The 22801-nt window shown below is 48.7% G+C and overlaps 1 protein-coding gene across 2 annotated transcripts; it reads left to right on the top strand.

Annotated features, from left to right (window-relative positions):
• The first annotated feature begins 127 nt into the window (after positions 1-127).
• syde2 (synapse defective 1, Rho GTPase, homolog 2 (C. elegans)) lies at positions 128-22034 on the top strand. 2 transcript variants are annotated; one of them, XM_037249073.1, is made up of 8 exons: positions 128-2155; positions 6241-6554; positions 6780-7020; positions 10638-11767; positions 14117-14243; positions 17491-17672; positions 17836-18067; positions 18766-22034. In XM_037249073.1, the coding sequence occupies exons 1-8, from the start codon at positions 331-333 to the stop codon at positions 19425-19427; spliced, it is 4713 nt and encodes a 1570-aa protein (XP_037104968.1). In that variant the 5' UTR covers positions 128-330; the 3' UTR covers positions 19428-22034. The 2 variants fall into 2 exon arrangements, with proteins under 2 accessions (XP_037104968.1, XP_037104967.1); XM_037249072.1 differs by having other exon boundaries at positions 6238-6554.
• The last annotated feature ends 767 nt before the right edge of the window (positions 22035-22801 follow it).

Genomic DNA, 22801 nt, shown 5'->3' with positions numbered 1-22801 from the left:
CGAGAGAGAGAAACAGAGAGGGAGAGAGAGAGAGGGAGAGAGAGAGACAGAGAGAAACAGAGAGAGAGAGAGAGAGAGAGAGAGAGAGAGAGAGAGAGAGAGAGAGGTGCGGGCGAGTTTCGGCATGCAGGCTGCAGCCAGTGTGCGTTCTGTGTCGGCGGCCGCCAGTGCAGAGGTGACAGACAGACAGGCAGCCCAGAATGGAGACGAGGCTCCAGCAGCGGCGAGCCGAGATCGCTGCGGCGAGAAAGGAGCACTCATTCGACACTTGACTTCTGGAGCCGACGTGTTGAAAGGAATTGAACAACATTTCGGAGGCAAAGGAAAGGAATGGCTGATCCTCTGCGGAGGACTTTACTAGCGAAACTCCGTGGGAAAAAAAACAAGAAGGGAGAGACGCTCAGCGCTGGATTGAGCTCCGCCAACGCGAATGAGGGCCGAGAAGGTAAAGAAAAAGTTTTGCAAATGCAGCGAGACCCGGTCGAGGCTCACCCGGTGGTAGTCACGCTATCGGGCATGGATTACGCAGCCGCCGCCGCCGCAGCAGCAGCAGAGAGAATAAGCACGTACGAGAATTGTTTGGACGGCCCAGTGGCGCAAAGCACGGGGGTTGACTTGCTCCGGCTGAGTCCGTCAGCGGAGATAGCCGGCTCACGTCCGCCGTTGCTCAGCAGCGGGGGCACGGCCAGGCAAAATGGGCAGCTCCCGGGGGCAGGCTCACTTCACACAGCCGTTCCAGACGCTCATGCGGCCCGCTGGGAGCACGCGTGCGATGACACCATCACCATGTCCTTTGGAGAAACAACGCCTGCCCGGAGGATGATGAGGGGGAGGAGGAGGAGGAGGAGGAGGAAGAAATACTTCATCTCGGTCCCATGGCAATGCAGCGCGGGGGATTCAATTGGCTTCGGGGACAACTCTTATCATATTTATTCCTATGCACCAAGTGTGCACTGCACTACTTCTCATTGCCAACCTCTTGTCCAAAAGGAGTCGGCAAGTGTCCTCGCTGTCAATACGGCACGTGAGGCCAACAGCCAAAGTTTGCTTGTGAACCCAGTAGTCCCTGCTCAAACAGAAGACACCCTCATTGAAATCCTCCAGCCTGCATACTCGGGGGACTCCAGGGGCCGTCTGCAAAGCCCGGCCTTCTTCCCGACCGAGCTCCACTTGTGCGACATTAGCGTGGCATCCGTGGTCAAGCATCCTTTAGACAGCGAAGACGACGATTATTACGATAATGAGATCCTGCCTTTCTACGAAACCAGACGCAAAAGCGCAGGCGACGGAGGAGACGTTCCGACGCCGCCTCCGATGGTTCAGGATGAAGGACAGGCTGACGAGAGTCGTGGCGGCGCCCAGGAAACAGACAGGCTACGGAACCAGCTGAAAGAGGCTTATTACCTCCTGATCAACGCCATGAATGATATCCATTTGGAGCAGCAGGCTTCAAGCCAGCGTCACAGCACCTCCTCCTGTAGTAGCCGCTCCAGGGACAGTTTGTGCTCGGGGGCCAGAAACGTGGACAGCGACTCCTGGTCCTCTGGGGGCGCCCAGCAGGTGTCTGACACGGAGTCCTTGCTACTGTGTCTCGCCGGAGGAAACATCCGGTCAGGCCTCAACAGTAAGAGCCTGCTCAATCTGAGCCCAACTCAGGTCAAAGCTACTTTAGTGCGCTCTGCTAGTGAGGGAGATATCAGGCGTCCACTTGAACCTTTGCAGCGCATCCATCCTCTCGGAAAGGGTCCGGACCTGATTTCAGAGCTAAGATCGGACGGGGACAGCGACCATGCTGAAGTTAGAAGAGCCCGTGAGTTGTCGCCGCCGCCGGCGGTCTTCAATGCTGGCGACCATGAGCGTTTTCAAGCGGTCGCCGATGTTGTGGAAAGCAGCGGTTCGCTCAACAGCCTTACGGGTTCTTCGGACGGCAACCCGGAGGGATGGGCGCCTCCTGCTCACCATAACAAGCTAGCGCAGGGGGGCAACTTAGTCAACAAGGGCTACGGCGTGACGGTCAACAAGATGCAAGAGTGGATGCACAAAGGTCGCCTGTTGTCGTCTGAAATGAAGCAACGCATAGAAGGTCCCTCTCATCGGGCCAGCCCAACGGTAAAATCTCTCACGTCCCCTGCCAGCAAGACAGCGCAGCTTTCAGGTAGGACGGCCGAACGGCCCGGCACGGCACGGAGTGGAGTGGCCGCAACTCCCGTGGATCTCAAATCAAATCAGCCTCCTTCCTGTACGATTCCTATCGACTCCTAGAACAAACACTCCTGCCTCCATCTCTCCCTTGGCCTGGTGGCACTCCTCCTCTTGTGGATGCAAAGCAAAGGGAGCTCTTTGCTTTCGATTCTCTAACTGGTGGCGGGTTCTTCTTCCAACTAATGTAGTGGGCGCATTTTAACACTCAATTCATAGCACAGCCATTTTACATGGGATAGACCAGTAACAACTAACTCATTCTCACGTTGGACTTTTTCTCATGTTGCTGATGGGATTTGCGCGCGACTGTGTGTGTGTGCGTGTGTGTGTGTGTGTGTGTGTGTCTGTCTGTGTGTGAGAATGCCATTTGGTTATGTACAAAATATGTTAGTTCAAAAGAGCGAAAACCTTTGGATCATGAAACTGTCCGCGTTGGATTTAAACATCTTTGATTTTTTTTTTTCAGCAAATCTCTTGACTCTCAATGTGTCCAAATCCCAAAAGGTTTATTTACTTTGTGAAGCGCACGTTTGGCTCAGCACGTGAGCCCTTCCAGAGCAAATAGTTGAGCTGCCTGCCTGCCTGCCTGCCTGCCTGCCTGCCTGCCTGCGTGGCTGCCTGCCTGCCTGCCTGCCTGCCTGCCTTCCTGCGTGGCTGCCTGTCTGTCTGCCTGCCTGCCTGCCTGCCTGCCTGCCTGCCTGCCTGTCTGTCTGCCTGCCTGGCTGGCTGCCTGCCTGGCTGCCTGGCTGCCTGCCTGCCTGCCTGCCTGCAGGGCTGCCTGCCTGCCTGCCTGCCTGCCTGCCTGCCTGCCTGCCTGCCTGCCTGCCTGCCTGTCTGTCTGTCTGTCTGTCTGTCTGTCTGTCTGCCTGCCTGCCTGCCTGCCTGCCTGCCTGCCTGCCTGCCTGCCTGCCTGCCTGCCTGCCTGCCTGCCTGCCTGCCTGCCTGCCTGCCTGTCTGCCTGTCTGCCTGCCTGTCTGCCTGTCTGCCTGCCTGCCTGCCTGCCTGTTGTTCACTTGTCAGTGGTGTGTTGCTGGAAATAGATATGTGGCTGCTCAGAGCAGAGGAAGGCTTGCCTCTGGCTTGGTCTATGGCATTGGCTCACCAATCCAGAGTTTCCCAAAGATGTTCCCATCAATATTCCTCCACCAGACCAAAAGTTACTCAAATAAATACACATATCTTTCCATATCAACTTCTATGAAGTGTACATACTGTAAATGGATGGTTAGAACACCCAAGACATTGCCAATGTGTGTGTGCGCACTGGCAATACTTGAAATCTTCATTTCTCTTCTTTTATTTTGTTGAATCTATATTCCCCAGCGTCTGCCCCTGAACATTTCCACAGCTGTGGCCAGAGGAATCCAAAGCAGAAGAGGAGCCAGTGCACTAACTCTCTGCTTGAAGGGAAGGGAAGGAAAGGAAAGGAAAGGAAAGGAAAGGAAAGGAAAGGAGAGGAAAGGAAAGGAAAGGAAAGGAAAGGAAAGGAAAGGAAAGGAAAGGAAAGGAAAGGAAAGGAAAGGGGGTTGGGCTGTCATGTTGCCTTCCTCCCCAGTCATTAACTCAGGGCAGCTCCATGGTAACTTGCATTTAAAGGATTGAATTTTTGGGATGCCATTCCTGCTGTTTAACTTGTTTGCGTGGCGTCACTTTCACCCCATGAATGAACAATGCGCCGGGGATTCCAAATAACAATGACACCAGAATGCAAAGCGCAACGCCGCTTGTCACAATTGTTATATTTAGCTGGCGGAAAGGACATTTTCTTTCTCAAATGTTGCTCGTCAGTCTGATTTGTGCATTTGTGGAGAAAGGCAGCTTCCAATATCGGAATGCTACGTTGGTGGAGAAAGCTGAATGAAGCGTGGGGATTTTTGCCAGCACCCTTAATGAGCTAAGTGAGAGTAAATGCCTCCATTCACTTTTTTGTCAGTAAATAGGTCATCCGAGCGCCTTGTGTAGGACAGTAGTCCATTTTTTGGCCCTCAAGTATCGGATGCATTGAAGCAGGCTGCCAAGACACCACGGCGTTGACGTGTGACGTATCCCCACACAATCTCTGGCCTTTCCTAAGATCGACTCATTAGCATATCAATGTTGATCAACCGGAATGAATGTATGGCGATCCCCGTTTGAAAAGGAGCCCCAAAGGCTGTACACAACAGAAAAGTTGTTGCTCAAAGGGAAGCTGGTGGGAAAGTGGATCACGGAGAAAGCAAATCCGTCGTCACTTTCGATTGACAATCGAATTAGAGCGAGCTTTAGTGGCATGGCGGCGCTACTACGGCTTTTGAATAGTACATCCAGGAAATAAGCTTTCCTCTCTTTTTAGCTCTCTCTCGCCAAAGCGTAAGAGTTGTCATCCCAGCCCTGCGCAGCGCCGCCTCATCTGGCTTCCTCCCACACAGACACGCAAACCTTCTATTCTTGTGCTCTGACCATCTGTTACCTTCAAGGAGTGTGAGATTTATGTAGGAGAAGCAGGTTGTGCAGCTCTGTTATGCAAATGCACGTCAACTATTTTGCTCCACATAGAAAATTAAGCAAGACAAAATATGTCTTCCATCAATCTATCATGGCTGCGGGCCTTTTCTTTGCCGCCCCACTTTGTGCACCGGTTGCCTCTTTGTCACATACATCAACTCAAATAAATAACAGCAAATCTTAGTCATAAGGTCCATCCATCCATCCATGGAATATTTTGAGACAGCTTTGGGCTGCATCCGTGAGCTGTTGTCTGGAATGCTGCTCGTGTCAGCACACGTTGGTCTTCTTCCCAGTTATGAAAGACCCCTCAAAGTAGGCACGCTGACAACAACTCCACACAGAGGCATCCTCTTGTTCCAGCACGGCAGCTTGGACATGAGTGGAGGTGTGGCTTTTTTGCAAGCTTGACCAATCCTCTCTAGATCCCCACATGGAGTGGTGGTTTTTCGAACTCGAAAGCAGTTTTCCTTCTTTCTTCTTTCTTTCTTCTTTCTTCTTCTTTTCTTTCTTTTCTTTCTCTTTTCTTTCTTCTTCTTTCTTTCTTTTCTTTCTTCTTTCTTTGTTCAGAAAAGGCTCAGCCCTCCTCCCTCTTTAGGCTCCGAAATGGCAGAAAACCATGGCCTTCCAACTCTGCTCATTTCTCAGTCCATCAGAAACATATTTGAAGGAGTCCGACACTAGAAGCCAGACATAATGAACGATTCCATAGTAGGCTTTTTGACGCTTCTCATATTACTGAGGTGGAAAGAAGTTTGCTGACTGACAGCAGGCAACTCTTTGTTGACAAGACATTTGGGCCTTTCTGTGCTTCAAGTCACAGATGTTTTCCAACCACACACTCTCCAAAGTACTCCGTGTGCTCCTTCCACCGGCAGCAATGCTGAATCGATGTTGAATAGCTCTCTGGATGACGCTTTTGCCGTCCATCATTTGCTGGCAAATACCAAAAAAAGCAAAAAGTTGCCTCATCAAAGAATGTGGAGGGTCTTGACAAAGACAAAAAGAGGCTTTTCAATGTTTCTGGTCTACAAGTTGGAGCAAGGCACTTCCCTCAGCACCCTTCTTTCTTCCTTCCCTTTAACACACATATTTTTCCAATGATGGAAGCAGAAAGCAAAATCAAGCCTGCCCATCTGCTCTGGGCAAATCCTTCCACTTTAATATAGTATATATTGAGCTACATTCCAATTGTCTGTTTATACATCCAACTATCATATCTATTTGTGTACTTTGGTTTCATGATACAGATGTTTTCGTCAACGTTACAGGGCATGAATTACATTTTAGTCAATCTGGATTAAGAGGGAATTTGACATTGTTGAGCATAATCAAGCGCTCATCAGCATGGATGGACTGATGGATGGATGGACTGATGGATGGATGGATGGATGGATGGATGGATGGATGGATGGATGGATGGATGGATGGATGGATGGATGGATGGATGGAGGGAGGGACGGGCGGGTGGGCGACGACTATCCTGATTCATTTGGTTCAAATGCCGTAACCTTTGTATTCTCTAACCTCCTCCTTGTATTGTACATTCAGCAGCTCTCACTGAGACTGTCCCATGGCAAGAGGCTGCCAGGGCCAATGAGCTTTCGGCGTGGCGACCGCACCTCCACACCATCACAGTCGCCAAGAAGCGCAACTGGCTGCAGCAGAGCACCCTCGGAAAGAACCATTGCACTAAGGATGAGCTGCAAGCTGGCAAGCCGGGAGCTGAGGAGGAGCCCGGCCTGGCCTACCCACAGCCACAGCCACAGTCACAGGCGCCACCTCCGCCCAGTCCTTCTCCGGAGCAAATGACAAGTTCAGGGGGGGCGCCGCCGGCTTCGCGGCCGGCCCACCTGCATCTACCCGAGGTTAATCTCACAGCCTTGCCGTAATGGAGAACAGCTTCAAGAAATTCCTCATTTGCTTTGGTGGTTAAAAATAATAAGCTTGATCTTGCTCTGAGCTTAAGCCCGCTCACATCAGACTAGTGGAAGATGGAAAGCTATTTCTCATTTGCTAATAGTCGAAAGTTACAGTACATTTTACACCGTGCTTAGTATTTTGCTTTTACTTTGGCTCCTTTTTGAATGGAGGTGAGCGTGGACCCAGCAGAAGAGAACGATGCCGACGACGAAGGCGAGATCTGGTACAACCCCATTCCCGAGGATGACGAGCTGCAGGTGTCCAACAGAGCCTCCGTCCGACTGCTCGACAGCAACGGGAGGACCTTGGAGAGCGGCGGGCCGGACTCACTTGGGGAAGGAAATGCTGGCCGTTGGACAGACAGACAGAAAGCTCAGGAGGAGGGAGGGCCCTGCACCAGCAAATCGGTTGGTAAGTCTGCAAAAGAAAAAAAAAATCATGATGGAATGCCTTTATGGCCTCTGTAGTCCAACATTTTGAGGCTAGCGCTTTTGTTTGCTGCTGCTGCTGCTGCTGCTGCTGCTGCATCACAGAGGGGAATCATTGACATTGAAAATAAACTAGGACTAAACCCCTGTCAAATGTGAAGTCAATTCCTTCCAAACTATCAAGGCGTGCGGAGTGAATGAAATGTTGTGAAAGCAAATTGTTAAGCTCTCCACAATGACTCTTCCTAAGCTGGGCTCCTTTTTGCTCTTTCCTTCCTAACTTCCGACTTGTTCGGCTTTGCTTTCTGATGTGTCAACATGGTAGTTTGGAGCAAATGTTGAGCGAAGCTTGTCATTATGACTTCACAAGACTTTTCTGTGGCACGCAAACAGCCCTTTACTGGCTCAAGGCTGACTGAGTAGTTTGGGTGTGCTGAGGAAATGGAATACTAGCTTTGACTGCAACAAAGAGGAATGAGTTTAGAAATCGGATTTGCTAACTGAAGTGCAAGTTATCGGTCGTTGTGTAGCGACTGAGCCATTTTCTTGACTAAATTGCCCTTCGGACTTTTGGTGTGTCTTGCATGGGCCAGGGATTTTGCTTCTCTGGATTTGGGATCAAATCAAATGAGTCAAATCAACTCAACTCAACAAATCATGCCACACATGCATGCCTCCGCTGCACACTTTCATCAACACAAACTATTTGGTATTGTTTGTGTCACGGTTTGAGACATTTGTTTGACCCACATGCAGGAGTCCCAGATGGATGTGGAGTCTTTTCTTTATTGAAGGGAGTGAGGAAGCAATAGCGAGCCAGGGGGACGGAATTGGAGCTGTGACGGTGGAGCGCCAGCGCTTCGGTCTGAGCAGAGTGGAGCCGGTCGGTCGGTCGGTCGGAGGGCCGAGATCTGGAAGGCAACAACAAAGAGTCAGAGTTTGTGGGAAAACAAGGCAGACCGGAGCGTAGACCAACAAGTAGGGTTGACTTGGCTAATCGCTAGAGGCACAGCCTTAGAGGAGATCACATAGGCAGGCACGCAGTTGCTGGCAGCATGCTCCTTAAAAGCCTTCCAGCCTGATCAGCCACACCTGTGAGGAGCAGCCACACCTGTGAGGAGCGGCCACATCGCCACTCTGCTCACTCACGGCTGCCCCCTGTGGAAAAGAGAAAAAACCTCCCGGACCCTGACAGTTTGCATTTTCAGCGATGAAAACACAGTTGCTGTGTGAAGTCATGAGCAAAACATTTGCTCAACTTTTTCAAATGTCCCTTAATGATGTCAACAAAATCCACCTCTGTGTGAGATTGTTGTGGTCGCTTTTTTCTCTCCCCCCCCTCCCCTCCCCTCCCCTCCACATCCCTGGTTGTTGGCCAATGTTCTTATTCATTCATTCCAAAAAAAAAAAAACCTTGCTATTTTTCGCCAAGCCTGGAGAGGATGTAGCATTGGGCCAACTGCAAGCTTTTCAGAACAGAGCATTGTGTTACACTGCAGTGCAGGACACTTTCCAGTGATTAATCAGATAAAGAGGCTTTGGGCTCACAGTGCCTGCCAAGGAACACACTCTTCTTTCATTTGTTGTTGCTAAATAAATCTGAATGATCTTTTCTATTCCACAAGGCATTTGGAGTGACTGGTGGATCATTGATCTGGCAGCTATTTTTTGAAGCAGACCTGAATAGCTTTTATGAATCTTCAGCATCTGATTATTCAAAGGCTCATTTCAACACGTGCTTTTGTAAATCCCAGTCAATATCCCGAAATAAACAATCGCAAGCGTAGGCAAAATGGATGTGGTCTGCAAACGAATTGCAGTCATCTTCTGAGATGTGAACGTGTCACAGTAGTCGGTGCCTTTTACAGCGTCAGCATCATGTCGATGCAATGTGTGGTATGGTAACCACAGTAAAGGAACATTGCCTTTGACTTTTTTCCCTTCGTCTGTGCAAATTCAAGCCAAGTCTGTTTGTGAACATGTGAGCAGAGCCATAGTGTTGCTCTGCACTCACTCACTTAAGACAGACCATCCATCTCGTCTGTGTCTTCTGCTTTTGATTCTTCTAGACTATCAGTGCGTTACACATTGGACAGGCCTTTCATCCAAATAAGTCGTCTGGTCAATGAATGAATGAAGAAGTGCAGATGTGCTCTCCGATGGCTCTGACAATAGTTTTGCTCCATTCAATGGGCTGCTTCTTTACCTCCTCAGCGGATGCACTCCAGACTCCTCGTGTTCTGCCTATTGACTGGCTTTTTGTCCATTTCAAAGCTCTCTTTGAAAATCATCTTTGATGGACTCAGTGAGCAAGCATGGTGCATTCCCAATCTCATCTTTTCTGCTGCTGCCAGGTTGTGGAATCTCACTTGGCATGGGACCAGAGTTTTTTTTTTTTTTTTTTCTCGGGTGTTGTTTTGCCGTCACTGTCTGCCGCATTCGAGATTGGACCCATGCTGCTAAAGTTACACCCGAGCTCCAGTCTCAGAGTGAAAATCAAGAATCTGATCTTGGCGGACGACTGCATGGTTTGGCTGGGGGGGAAGAGTGGAGCCAAATTGGAAGAACAACACTCCAGAGTCGATTCCATAGTCTGGTGTTAGATGGCAACTTCAGGTCATACATAGGCCAGATAAATATATTTCTTTTTTCAATAACTGCAGCCCTATTTGCAATAGTTGCCATCGGAAAGACGTAAGGCTGGATGATGTTTTGAGCTCCTTTCATGAAATGTTTTTCACACGTGTAATGGCTGCGGGAATAATGTCATCCTTTGTATACGCGGTGACGTGCAAGGTAGTGGAAAACAAATTTGACCAGGCCGTCCGTGTGTGTGTGTGTGCGTGTGTGTGTGAAAGACCGACCCCTCCCTAGTTGTTGGATTTTCACCAGCCAGCCCGTGTTCACCACACCACACAGCACTGTTCACTTGTACATTCAGCAGCAGCAGCAGCAGCCGCACGGCCGGCTCTCCAGTTCAACATGCACAAGTCTCAGTGCGTGGGTGGACAAGGGGCGTCTTTGTCCCCCAACCCATCCCATCCCTTTCCTGCACCTCTGCCTCCCTCTCACTTGCGGGATCCAAAATAAGACTCCAGGTTCCCTCTAAAAATAGAGCTAGTAAAATTGGCCCAGTCAAACTATCCCTCTTCTTTCCTCTTTGCACCCACCACACAACTAATGTGCCTGGTGTCAGAGGTTTATCATCACGTCATGTCATTTAAAAGGATGAATAAAATCATCAAATGCATTCGTTGATGAGGATCTTTTAACAGAAGGGAATGCCTAAAGAGATCAGAATCATTTAGGCCTTCTTCAAATGAGGTTAGTTCTAAAAGCAGTCGTCAAAGGACTTGCCAAGTCACGTGACACGCGCCTAATCCTGCACCTCCCATGCTACAAGGTGGAAAGGTACAACTCTCTGAATCCTGATAATCATGTGTTTTCCTTTCTAAGCTAACCGTCACGAAAATAATATGACAGTCATGAGTGGGCAAATTCCAACATAATCTGAGTCTGCTTTCTTTTTCCTTGCAACAAACGTAAGATGGTATCGAGGGCAACATTTAACTTCTCGTGACTTTCTCATTGCCTTTGTAGATGTTCCCGACTTTCCCAATAGTGGTGGATTCTCCCCTCCTTCCAGCCCAAACCCTACTAAGAAGAGCAGCTCCATCAACTGGTCATTCCCAGACAAGATCAAATCCCCCCGCACCGTCAGGAAACTTTCCATGAAGATGAAGAAGCTTCCAGAACTCAGCCGGAAACTCAGCGTCAAGGGTCAAAGCAGCGGGAATGGAGGTGCTCCTTCAGAGCCCAGGTCCCAATCACTTCGCGCTCCAGCTGTGGAGATTGAAGCCACTTGCCCTCAGCGATCGGCTCTATCTGGCGCCGGGCTCGCCAGCCGAAACGTGATCTCACGCTACCACTTGGACAGCAGCGTGTCCACGCAGCACAGCTTCGGTAAGAAGAAAAACAACGGCGGCGGCGGCGGCGGCTCCAAATCTGCCAGTAAAGGTGGATATTTAAGCGACGGCGATTCACCGGAGCTGGTGGCCAAATCCGGGAAGCGCACCTCCGTCGAGGGCAAGGAATGCCGATATAATCACGTGGAAGGAGCCAGCGCGAGCTCCAAAGCAAACGGTACCGATTTGGACATCGATGCTTTCCGCCATTATAGCTTCACAGAGCAGCCCAAATGTAGCCAGTACATCTCCGGACTGATGAGCCTGCACTTTTACGGCGCCGAGGACCTCAAACCGCCTCGCGTGGACTCTCGCGATGTCTACTGCGCCATTCAAGTGGACTCGGTCAATAAAGCACGGACGGCGCTCCTTACCTGTCGAACTACCTTCTTGGGAATGGACCACACCTTCAACATCGAGCTGGAGAACGCCCAGCATTTGAAGCTGGTGGTGTTCAGCTGGGAGCCCACTCCCAGGCGAAACCGTGTCTGCTGCCACGGCACGGTGGTCCTACCCGCGCTCTTCAGGGTAATACGCTCCCACCAGCTGGCGGTCAAGCTGGAACCCCGCGGGCTGATATATGTCAAGTTGAACCTGATGGAGCACTGGCAGAATTCCTTGGACGGCGGAGGCGCAGATGGCGGCAGGGAGCGCCAAGTCTTTGGTGTGGAGGCGTGGCGGGTGGTGGAGAGGGAAGACACCGGACTCCTGGTGCCGCTGCTGATTAGCAAATGCATCAATGAGATTGAGAAGCGGGGTTGCCAGGTGAGTGAGTGAGTGAGTCAGTCAGTCAGTCAGTCAGTCAGTCAGTCAGTCAGTCAGTCAGTCAGCTTTGAAAATGCCCTACCTTTCATTTCATTTCGGAATACTGGGATTGCACTCGATTCAAACATAAACGCATGACTTGTCCGCGTACATGGCTAAAGTGACTACAGATGCACATCAACTCACTTGGTGGCCATCTACTCCGGGAGCAAGGAATAAGAGCGACATCCTGTATGGGTGCGATGAGTGCTCTCTCTCTCTCTCTCTCTCTCTCTCTCTCTCTCTCTCTCTCTCTCTCTCTCTCTCTCTCTCTCTCTCTCTCTCTCTCCCCACGGCGGCCATAAATGGCACAAGCATAGGATGAATGGAAAAAGGAGCCGCCTTTCATGTCCCAATGTCCTTGGCTCCTTGAGGCCACAAGAGAAAGCATCAAGAGTCCGGTCATGTGATGATGATGATGGACTCGTGCAGTTTTTCCTAAATCATGTCCACCCCAGCACATTTTTGAAAGGCAGCCAGCCTAAGTGTTTTGAAAGAGACTACAAGGTTTCTTCTAATTGGGAGTCAGTGACAGTAATAGTGTTTGGCTATTGTTTGCAACATGCCAGGGGCAGCGAGTGCCTGCCTGCGTGGCTGCCTGCCTGCCTGCCTGCCTGCGTGGCTGCATGCCTGCCCGCCTGGCTGCCCGCCTTGGGCCAACAGGCAAACATGAAACCTCTCCTAAACATTAGAAGGCGGCCAAGCGACCCTGCCCTCGGCTATTTTTGCACTACTGGCAGCTGTAATGGTTCTTTATTTGATTTCCAAGGTACGTACCTACTGTTTTTGTTTACTGGTGTTAGCGGAGAAGAAATCCGCCCCAATTTTTGTTCCCAATCAACTCATATGAGTGCACTTTGTTTTGGACAACTTGAAGAGATTTCCTCTGTTGATGCCATTCATCCTGCTTTGACTAGGTTGATTGTGATTGCGCCCTGTTTTTGTCTGTCTCTGTTTTCATCCCTTTCCCTCTGCCTCCAGTTTGCTCCTGACTTTCTTTAATGACTGAAAGATTGTGTTGAGCCCGTATGCGTCAGAGATCAAGTAGTACTAGTGACAAGTAAAGGATAGGCGGCAGCCCTTGGGCCATAGACAGACAGACAGACAGAGGCTTGACACCAGATCCCGTCGGAATGTGCACGTGCTGTCACTGAAACACGCAAGGAGTGAGTGCAGCGTGCTTTTCCTAATAATTGTGCAGCTCTTTGAAGCAAGCTCTTAGTGAGAGTCACTTTCAATCACATGACCTCAGGCTTCTACAAGCTTTTAAGATGCTGGATGATCTTTTGAAAAGATGTCCGGTCGTGCGTGTCTCAAACTCTCAAGTGTCCATCGAAAGATACTTTGAATATTTGTAGTCTTTCTGATTGATGTCATAGTGGGTCTGAGTTGGCCGAATGACGTTTGGCCAACATTCAAGAGCCTTAATAAAGTCAAGCGTCCATTTCACTCTTCCTTTGTGGTCCTGATAGTTGAGTCATTCAACTGATTTGAGACGAAAGACAAATCCCTCTGATTCCATCATTGCTCTCAGCACCCGACCAAGAGTGCCCATGCTTGTTGCGGGAACCCGTTTTGGTCGACCAAACAGGCTGGCCTGCTGCTGCTGCTGCTGCTGCTGCGGCGGCATGGCCGTCCGTCCTTCCTTCCGTCCGTCCGTCCGTCATGTTGCTGGGCAGCCGCAGCGTATCAAGCGCAAGCCCTCTTCCGCCAACAGCTGTTACCCACCCGCCTGTGCTCCACAAAAGAGCCCTTTTTGTCTGAATGGACTAGTTGTTCATTGTGCCCACTGACTTGTGTTTACTTGCACACAAAGCTAAATCCTCAGCTAATCTGTCCTTGTCTCTCCCACTCGTGTGAGATTTAAAAAAAGCAGTTCAGCTCGGAAATAGTTTGACCCGCTGAGACATTCTCGTGCTTCTACTATAGAGCCTGGAAAGAGCAGTGATATGGGTGTATCTGTTTTTGTTTTGTTTTTTGTGAAAGTGGGTCCAGCTCACCATTCACAGCCCACTGACTTAACACGTTGCTCGGGCAACCACACCAGTTGGTCACATACCAGACAGACACATGTAGGAGAAATGACGCTACGTCACAAGCCTGCCTTAATCCTAATAGAAGACAACTGTCAAAAGTTTCCAAACTTTGATTTGTATGAAATGCATCATGTTGAATCATTGAGCGTATGCGTTTTGCTCCCACACTGAAACGCCAAAGTCCTTTAACAAGCTACTGGGACGTGATTGTTCAGACTGTACGCGAGCCAGTGGCGGGCGTATGTTGACTTGCCCTCATTTCACATGTTTGCAGGTGGTGGGGCTGTACCGTCTTTGCGGCTCTGCAGCTGTAAAGAAGGAGCTACGAGAGGCCTTTGAGAGAGACAGTTATGCCGTGGGACTGTGTGAAAACACCTATCCTGACATCAACGTTATCACAGGTAAACAACAACCGAGCCAGCGAGGAAGGGAAAGCAATGGCAATCGAAAAAAGCCCATCAAACGCAGGCGAATCCTATTTTCCATTCATAAATATTCATTCTAAATTGGTAACAAGTAGTCAAAGTGGGTGCTTTGCTAATGAAGCACCTTGCCGTACTGATCCGGTGCCACAAATAAGAGACATCGAACTCCCCAAGACATGTCTGAACTATAGTGGCTTTGCACCAGATAGGTCAGCAAGTGTGTGTGTGTGTGTGTGTGTGTGTCTCCACGAGTGTGTGATGTTTATTGTAAAAGCATTCCACGAGTCAACATAGCAGGAGGGAAGGGCCCACACACGCTCACTATCGGACTGTGCTGTACATTCTGGTCATTCCTTCTTTGTCAAGTTGCTACATGTTCTCCACTGTCCTTTCACGGGCACATTGAAGTCACTCACATCAGGACATTTTTTTGGGTTGTATTTTGCACATTACTACATGAATAGAAGTGCAATAAAATGTCATTCGACGAAGTCATTGAATGCCAATTACCTTTCATTTAATTCTCGTCGATTTATAATGATCAGTGTTGGTCGTGTATCTTTCCAATTTGAAATTGCAACTGTGGGATGTATCCAAAAGCAGTGTCACTTGGATTGAGTGATGGCTGCTGCAAATGGGGGTGGGGCGGTGGGGGTGACTTTGTCATTATTTTCTGCCAACAAAAAGAGGAAGAGAGCACGGAACCCCCTGCCTGCCCCTGTTCATTTAGGAGCCTGTGTTGGTTTTAGGAAGAGGCCCCGCATAGGCGTTGTCCTATCATGTCAGCTTTGATCCGCATGCATTTGCATGGCAGGGCAAAAAACACACTTAACAGTTGAGCAAGTTTGAAAAAAAGGCCCAGCACCGACCGGCGCAGCTTGTTGCTTTTTGCTCGCTGCCGACATTTGCTCCGTCAAGCGACTTGCGTATCGGGCTGAATGAGGGCAAGGGGGCAGCGACAAATGGCACTGCTACCAAGTTATCAACGGGGTTTTTTTCTGGGCAGCTTGTCATTTCCATTTCTGACTCCACTGTGAACTTAAGGAAGTCTGCGCAAGCAAAGGTATGAGCTGAGAGCACTGCTTCTCACACTGCTAATTTAAAAGCGGAGGATTAGTATCTAGGGGTCAGGGTTCAATCCAAAGCTTGCAAAACATGCTCAGTGCGTGGCCCGCCCGCCATTGTTTTCAATCCCATTTCAAAGCACAACCAGAAATGATGAGCACATTGTGGACAGTTGAGTCGATGGTGCGATAGCTTCAGCACCAGCTTCAGGGTTATCCTTCGAATGGTGTTGCCTGTGCGCTGTTAAGAAGCTATTAGCGGTGTTGGCGATCAATTTGATTTGCCCCATCTTTTCCATCGACCGCTTCCTTTCTTTACCCGCAGCCTCGGCCGTAGTCCGGCGAAGACACGGAAAGTCATTAACAAGTGGCTCCTTTGTTGCCAAACAAACACAGATGGTATTTGGCTCATGCGTGAGGGATTAGCTGAACCCAGAGATTCAGGAAAACCCTTGACAAAGCGCGCCAGGCTTGCTTGGGTGTGGCCAAAAAGGTCACAGCCTATGGATTTACCAACTCTGACCATAGTACACAAGGCCAAGGTTTGAGGGAAGGTTGGCATTGGGTTTTTGGAGGGGATTGCGCAGAATGGGAAGACCAAGGAAGGGACACACATCCATCCCCTCCGACACCCAAAAAAGCCTTCTGTGTGCACAATTGCAGGATGGAGAACAAACCCGTGTTTGTTCTCTAGCCGTGGTGTTGACGAGGGGACTGACCTTCAACTTTGTTTAAACAAGAGGTTAAAGGTAGCGCATTGCATTTTATGCCACCTTCAGAGTACTGAAATTGTCTTGATCTGATGATAATGGTTGTTACTGTGTGATTGCGTCGAGACGGCAAAGGCAGGCCCAAGTGGCCAGGTAGTGACAATGGAAGTTCACATGGATTCCATCTCCCCTGTGAACTAGCTGAGAAAGGGAAGCACTTGTTGGGAAACACACCTGCTCACCCCTGAGTCCATGACCTTGACCTGTATTTGTGTGTGAGCAAGAGCGTACTTGCATTATGTGTGTCAGGCATTAACAAGGCCTGAAACACCAAAGTACGAAGCACACGCACACACACACACACACTGACTCATAGCAGGCTAATGATTTATTTGTGCGGCTGTGTTCTCTTGTGCACTTGGATTGGACATCCATGTAACCAAATGAACTGATTTGCCAATGGACAACCACAAGCAGGCGGGCGGGCAAAAAATATTTGATCTGGATAACAGGAAGCCAAACAATGTCCACAAAGAATTTCAGCGTAATCTGTTTGAGAAATCTGTCCGTCTTCCCAGGCGAAGAAGAGAATGAATGTTTACGACTCCTTATCGCAGTTCTGGTCATAGCAGATTTCCGACCTAACGTGACGGAGATAACCCAAAACAGAAGCGTTGAAGAATGTTATTCGGGCTTGAAAAAAACACAAACATGCCACAACTTCACCTGAATGCACTCGTAAGACACCATGACCATGCAATTAGCGGGGGCACAAGTTGAAAGTGCGTGTTTGCCTCAAGCCCTGTTAAAATTGGACTTGTCAGGATGCCCATCAACCTGACGACAGTACGCTTCTTTCAATGTGTTGTTTTTCTTCAACGCTCCAACTGGCTTCCTCAGGAATGTGCAACGTCTGTGTGTGTGTGTGTGTGTGTGTGTGTGTGTCTCAGAGTAAAGAGTTCCAGTTGAGATGATAGCAAATAACACACTTTGTCTTTATTACCTCTGCCAAGGCGTTTTTGTTCTTGCTCGTGACTTTGCTTGATTGTCTGTCTGTCTGTCTGTCTGTCTGTCTGTCTGTCTGCCTGCCTGCCTGCCTGCCTGCCTGCCTGTCTGTCTGTCTGTCTGTCTGTCTGTCTGTCTGTCTGTCTGTCAGATTACTCAAAAGCCACAAGGCAAATTTGCGGGAGTTGTATGGAATAGACGTATCTCGTGTCACTGCCAGCAACCTGCATCATTCCAGTACTTATCCACATGTCTTCAGATCAGATAACAGACATGCCAACAATACTTCAGGGGCTTTGTGGAGACAGACAGTATTTTTGTGTAGCTGCTCGAGGCTGAAGCCACACTTCCCAGGTGTTCATGCACCACATTTGGCATTTGTCTAGCAAGCCAAGGCAGTCCCCGTGGATGGAGCAGCTCACCAAGCTCATTTGTTCCCGCCAGGCGTATTAAAAGACTACCTACGAGAGCTGCCCTACCCTCTCATCACCAAGCAGCTGTACGAGGCAGTATTGGACTCCATGGCCACCAGACCTCTGAGGATGGGAGCAGCCGGTTGCGAGAACGACCACGCCGACTCCGAACACACCGTGGGCCTGTTGGACATCCTTCCGGAAGTGGAGAGGGTGAGGAATATGTTGGCAGCCATGGCTTCTTCGTCACTCCCATCCATTTTTTGACTACTCTGGTCCAATGGAACAATCTTGCATTTTCCCCGCAAACTTGCACAAGGCTGCCTATCCATAGAGCAACTGCACCAGACTTGACTGGTCTTGTTCTCTGCGTCAGATGACGTTGCGGAAACTTCTTGACCATCTGAAGTTGGTGGCGTCCTACCAGGAAGTGAACAAGATGACATGCCAGAACCTGGCCGTGTGTTTTGGCCCCGTGTTGCTCAGCCAACGTCAGGAGGCATCTTGTCACACCAACCGCGTCTTCATCGACTCCGAGGAACTCGCCAGTGCGCTGCACTTCAAGAAGCACATTGAAGTCTTGCACTACTTGCTGCAGCTCTGGCCAGGTAACTAGCTAATGGCTACACATATCCTTCCTTGTGTCTATGAAGAATAGTAGTGTAGCATTTTGTTTCTCCAAAATGTTTCATCCATCACGCATTGTCATCTAAACCATTGCCACTGCGCAAAACTGCCTTCACACCGAATGCAGACTACTTTCCTTAACCAAATGATCGGGGGGGGGGGCGAGGCTGCCGAGGCTGCCGAGGCTGCCTTGTGCACCGGCACGCCCAAATGAGCATAAACATGCTAGACTAGACTTGCGTTGGCACAAGAATGAAGTTATGCCCATTTTTCTGCTCAATGCATGAGCATCAATTGACCAAAACATGACCCACAGTGTGTCTAATTCTTTTTGTTGTGTGTTCACTTTTCCAGTAAAGTGGAATGTCAATCAATAGCACAGGGAGGGCAGAAGAACACTCGTTACTGACTTGTTGTGCAAGCAACACAGTCAAGTGCATTCAGGGCATAGTATTTGTTGGAACTTGCACTGTTCCGTCACCTGTAGCATTTTGTTATGATCACAAATACATTTGGATTTATTGCCCAGCCCTAGTTGATATGTGCACACAGGCCACTGCAATGAGTCAATGACAAGACCGCATGATTACGCTTGTATTGTTTTCTACTGGAGTAAGAAATTGCATTTGCATGGATTCATCGGATGTGATTTGCTGCTTTTTTTCTCTCTCCTCTCCAGTGGTGGACCTTCCAAATCAGCCCTCCTCCGCTGAAGGCCTGGACTCGCTGACAACGGTCCCTCCCCTGCGGCGGAGAAAAGAGCGGCCGCAGGTGTTGAACCTCACCGAAGCGGGGATGGCGGGGGTTCTGCGGCCCAAAGCGGGACGCCTGGACAGCCCGAGCAACCGCTACGCCGGCGACTGGAGCGGCTGCGGCGACAGCTACTTCCCCGCCGAGACGCTTCTGCTCCCGCACGGCAAAGAAGAGGCCGATTACGACGACGTGCCCTCGGAGGACACGGACGGAGACGAGGGGCTTGAAAAGCCTGACGATGCGGACGCCGCCGTGCGGGACGAGCACTTGCAGACTCTGAGTGAGGAGGAGGATGTGGTGGCAGAGGAGGAGGAGGAGGGGGAGGAGGAACAGCCAGACAAGATTGATGAAGACGAGACAAAGCAGGATAAGAACGAGCCGTCGGAGGAGAAGGAAAGCGCGTGTGAGCACATCTTGCCTCGGCGCCTGCACAAGGAGCACGCGTACCAGGCTTACATGAAGATCCAGGACATCAGCCCCGTGCTGAGCAACAGGGTGAACCTGAGAGACCTTCAGGAGAGCATAGACACTCTCATAGGGAACCTAGAAAGAGAACTCAATAAGAACAAGATCAACGTGGGGTACTAACCATTTGAGCTTTCCAAACAGGGACAACGTCGCATTTCTTTCCCATAGACATTCATTCATTCATTCCTTGCTGTTTTTTTGGCTTTGTCCTTGGTCTGGATGTTGTTCTTTGGGCTCCAGTTTGGCGTTCCACGTCATTGCTTTTCTTCTTATGAGAAGAACCCATTGACCCCTCCGGGGTTTCAAAGGTGCCTTAATTGTGTGAAGGTGGTGGTACACCACATGCAAAATCCACACGCAGCATCCTCTCCACGCTAGGAAGACTTGGATGCTTTTCCACTACGTTGGAAATAATAAGCTCGGTATGGTCACGTCTGACTGGCTCAATCTCCAAAGTGGTATTGTGTACGCAGTTGCTGACAGGACTAAACGCACACATCCAGTTCATTATTCATGGATTTGTTTCAAAGTAAAACCTCCCACAGATATTTTCTCCTGGCATGCTTCTGTCTGGAGCAACATTTACAATGGAGAGCTTCCACATCTAGGAAAGAATGGGAGAAACATTAGAACTTGCATGAAATATTTCTTTCCAACCAAAACAGGCAATTAGATGATTGAAAATGTGCTGAACAAACAAGGAGCTAGAAGAGAAAAGCCTCCATCCTCCCTCATTTTACCCATTGGAGACATGTGCTCAAGGCCACTATTAGTGGGCTGCCCAGACCTTTTTGTGTGTGTCCTTGCGTTTCATGGAAGAAAAATACAATTCCAAATGTTACAAATGATATCTGGAGCACAAAATGCTCATGTTACCAGCTTACCATGATGCAGGGCCATCCATCAGTTCTATTCATTGCACTTTCCTGAATGAAGCATATCTCAAACATCAGTCAATCAAATGGAAACATTGCAATGTCAGGAATGATTTGAGCCAGGGCGACCAAATGCAGCTTGAACCGGGATTTATTGAAGGGAAAGGGAGTTGGGAGGGAGGGAGGGAGGGCGGTCGCTGGGTGGCTTGGGAGTCCCAAGACACAGACGGGAGAGAGACTCACGGCCAGCAAACAGACAGACCGACCGACCGACCGACCGACAGAAGTCCACTCGGACAAGGCTAAAATTCTGACCGTGAACCGAGGGAAAACCAGACAACAAGAACAGGAACACCAGGTGCAAACAGGAACTGACAACAACAGTAGACACCGACAAAGAAGAACGCAAGGGCGGGCAGGGTTTAAATACACAAGGTACCAAGAGGGAGCAGGTGACAGACATTACGGTGACGAAGGGGTGCGGCTGAGGGAAGTCGCCGGCCGGCCCAGCGCGCTCTGGCACGGGCCTGACATGCAAGGCAGTTTCCATTCCTTTTGATTTGCCCACCATTCCCCCAAAACTGCAGTGGTTTGTACAGAATGTATGAGAGCTCCTCACTAAGCAAGATGACACGAGTGTTATGTTCTCATGGCGACACTGTGATTGAAATCATTCCAATTTGTATGAGGCCAATGCACTTACAAAGCAGTCGATGCTTTTATTTGTCATTGTGGTTCATTCAATTCGAGTAGTCTCTGTGTGCACTAAATAGAGAGCATCATCTCTTTTGGTTGAATAGAAACACACACGCTATGACTGCAGTCATTCATACCTACATAGCATTGATATAGTATTTCATCTCATGCAAATGACAGTAAGTAGTGTTCACAATGGCAGCTTTTCCATACCATGATTTTTTGGGGAAACATTGCTTAGTATAGAGCCGCTAAAAACAAATAAGCAGTGTGGCTAAAATTGCAATTCAAAGCTACAGTTTGATCAGCAAAGCGTATATGAATGCATTTGTCGGATGAGATACGACTGGTAAGTTCAGTGTCATCACCTTGGAAGTCTTATGCCATCCAGGCCCATGAAGCATTTTGGAAATGAATCAAATCCCCATTGATTGCTTATTTATTGAGTCCAATTCACCACAACTGATGTCGATAGAATTCCTTGCTAACAGTTGTGTGAGCAGCATCCAAGTCTCTATAGCAAGAAGTGATTGTGAGCAGCATGTGGAGATATAATATATGAATGTCAAACTATTGTTTATCAGTCGCGCTTGGTCTTCTCTCAGCTCTCTAGCTAAATGTGAAACAACAACTCAGCTGCCAAAGTAGACAATGGACTTTTTTTAGTCCTCCAGTCATGAATTGAAAACATAGTCATCAGTATTTGACCTATAAATCGATATGTATAGAGTCGTATAAGCGTATTTGGAGTACATTTTTGTGTGTGTATTTATATGCTTCTGACCTCATAGTGTTGTCGACTTTTACAAATATGTAGTCGTTGCTTTTCTCCCCTGTACGTACACATCTTCATGTGCTGGACTAATGGTACAAGTGGAGCTGTACAATGTATGATAAAGCTGTCTTGTGTATATAGTTGTATGAGATTGTCTTTGGTGGACTGAGCTGTGTTCAGCATTGGAGGTGTTGGGATCTTTTTTAAGGTACTGAACGGTCGGTCGCATGGTCAAAAGCTTTATTGACATGAAATGAGGCCATTTCTAATCTGCCGCGTATTTATGTGTCAAAAGAGCATTTTGTGAAGAGAAAATGAAAGAGAATATTACTTTGCATTGATCCTGAGTCATGTACGATCATAATAAAGTATATCATTTGATGTGTTGTGTGTCAAATCTGTATGACATTGTTGCATGTAAAAACAAAACCACAAATGAGGCCTTTCTCAAGGTTCATTGCATTTTCTTCATCTCTTTGGAGATAAAGCGTTATCGCCCAGCCAGCCGGCCTTGTGTGATGTGGAGATCAACAAGTCATTGAATTGCCCTTGTGGGAATCTCTCCAAATTGTTTTCTTGCTTCAGGTCAGGGACATGCAGCTGAAAAATAGTGTCCTGCTCTTTCAGCACCTCTTAAACAAATATAGACGTTTATGAGCCACATTTGTACAAATCGATATCTCCTCAACTTTTGAAACGATTGATAAGAGCTTTCCATCTGTACTTGAGCTGTAAAAAAAAGGTCATTTAGTCAGTGGAGTTGAATCTTTTCAGTGAGGTGTTAAAATCTCTCATGACTGTTAGCATGACAAGTCAGACGCACGCCTGAGGCTTCTCAGAACTCGAATCTTTTTTTTTGAGTCTCTGTTGACAGTTGATAACACTTCTCTGGAACAACCATATACATTTGAGGGGAAGAATGTGCTCACTCACCTGTCCACGACAATAGATTTTATGATCTCCTCAGCCACATAAGTAAGTAAGTCATTTTGAACTAACTTGAAAAAAATATTCCTACAGTCCTGGAGCCAACGATGTGACAGCTTAAAATGTACAGAACATGGACAAGAACCATTTGAACAGAATTGGAAAATATGTAGTATGTCCCTTCAACCTTGATATCTAAGGATTGCTAGGCAACGTGAAGT

This window comes from Syngnathus acus, chromosome 4 (genome assembly GCF_901709675.1).
Source record: "Syngnathus acus chromosome 4, fSynAcu1.2, whole genome shotgun sequence".
Classification (NCBI taxonomy): domain Eukaryota; kingdom Metazoa; phylum Chordata; class Actinopteri; order Syngnathiformes; family Syngnathidae; genus Syngnathus; species Syngnathus acus.
Note: the sequence above shows the minus strand (reverse complement) of the source record. Positions and strands in the feature narration are given on the sequence as shown.

Excerpts from the sequence above, each read along its gene's own strand:
- syde2 (XM_037249072.1), top strand. The coding sequence starts at position 331 with ATGGCTGATCCTCTGCGGAGGACTTTACTAGCGAAACTCCGTGGGAAA. Across the intron at positions 14,244-17,490 it reads TGACATCAACGTTATCACAG|GCGTATTAAAAGACTACCTA; the intron begins GTAAACAACAAC and ends TGTTCCCGCCAG. Across the intron at positions 18,068-18,765 it reads CTTGCTGCAGCTCTGGCCAG|TGGTGGACCTTCCAAATCAG; the intron begins GTAACTAGCTAA and ends TCTCCTCTCCAG.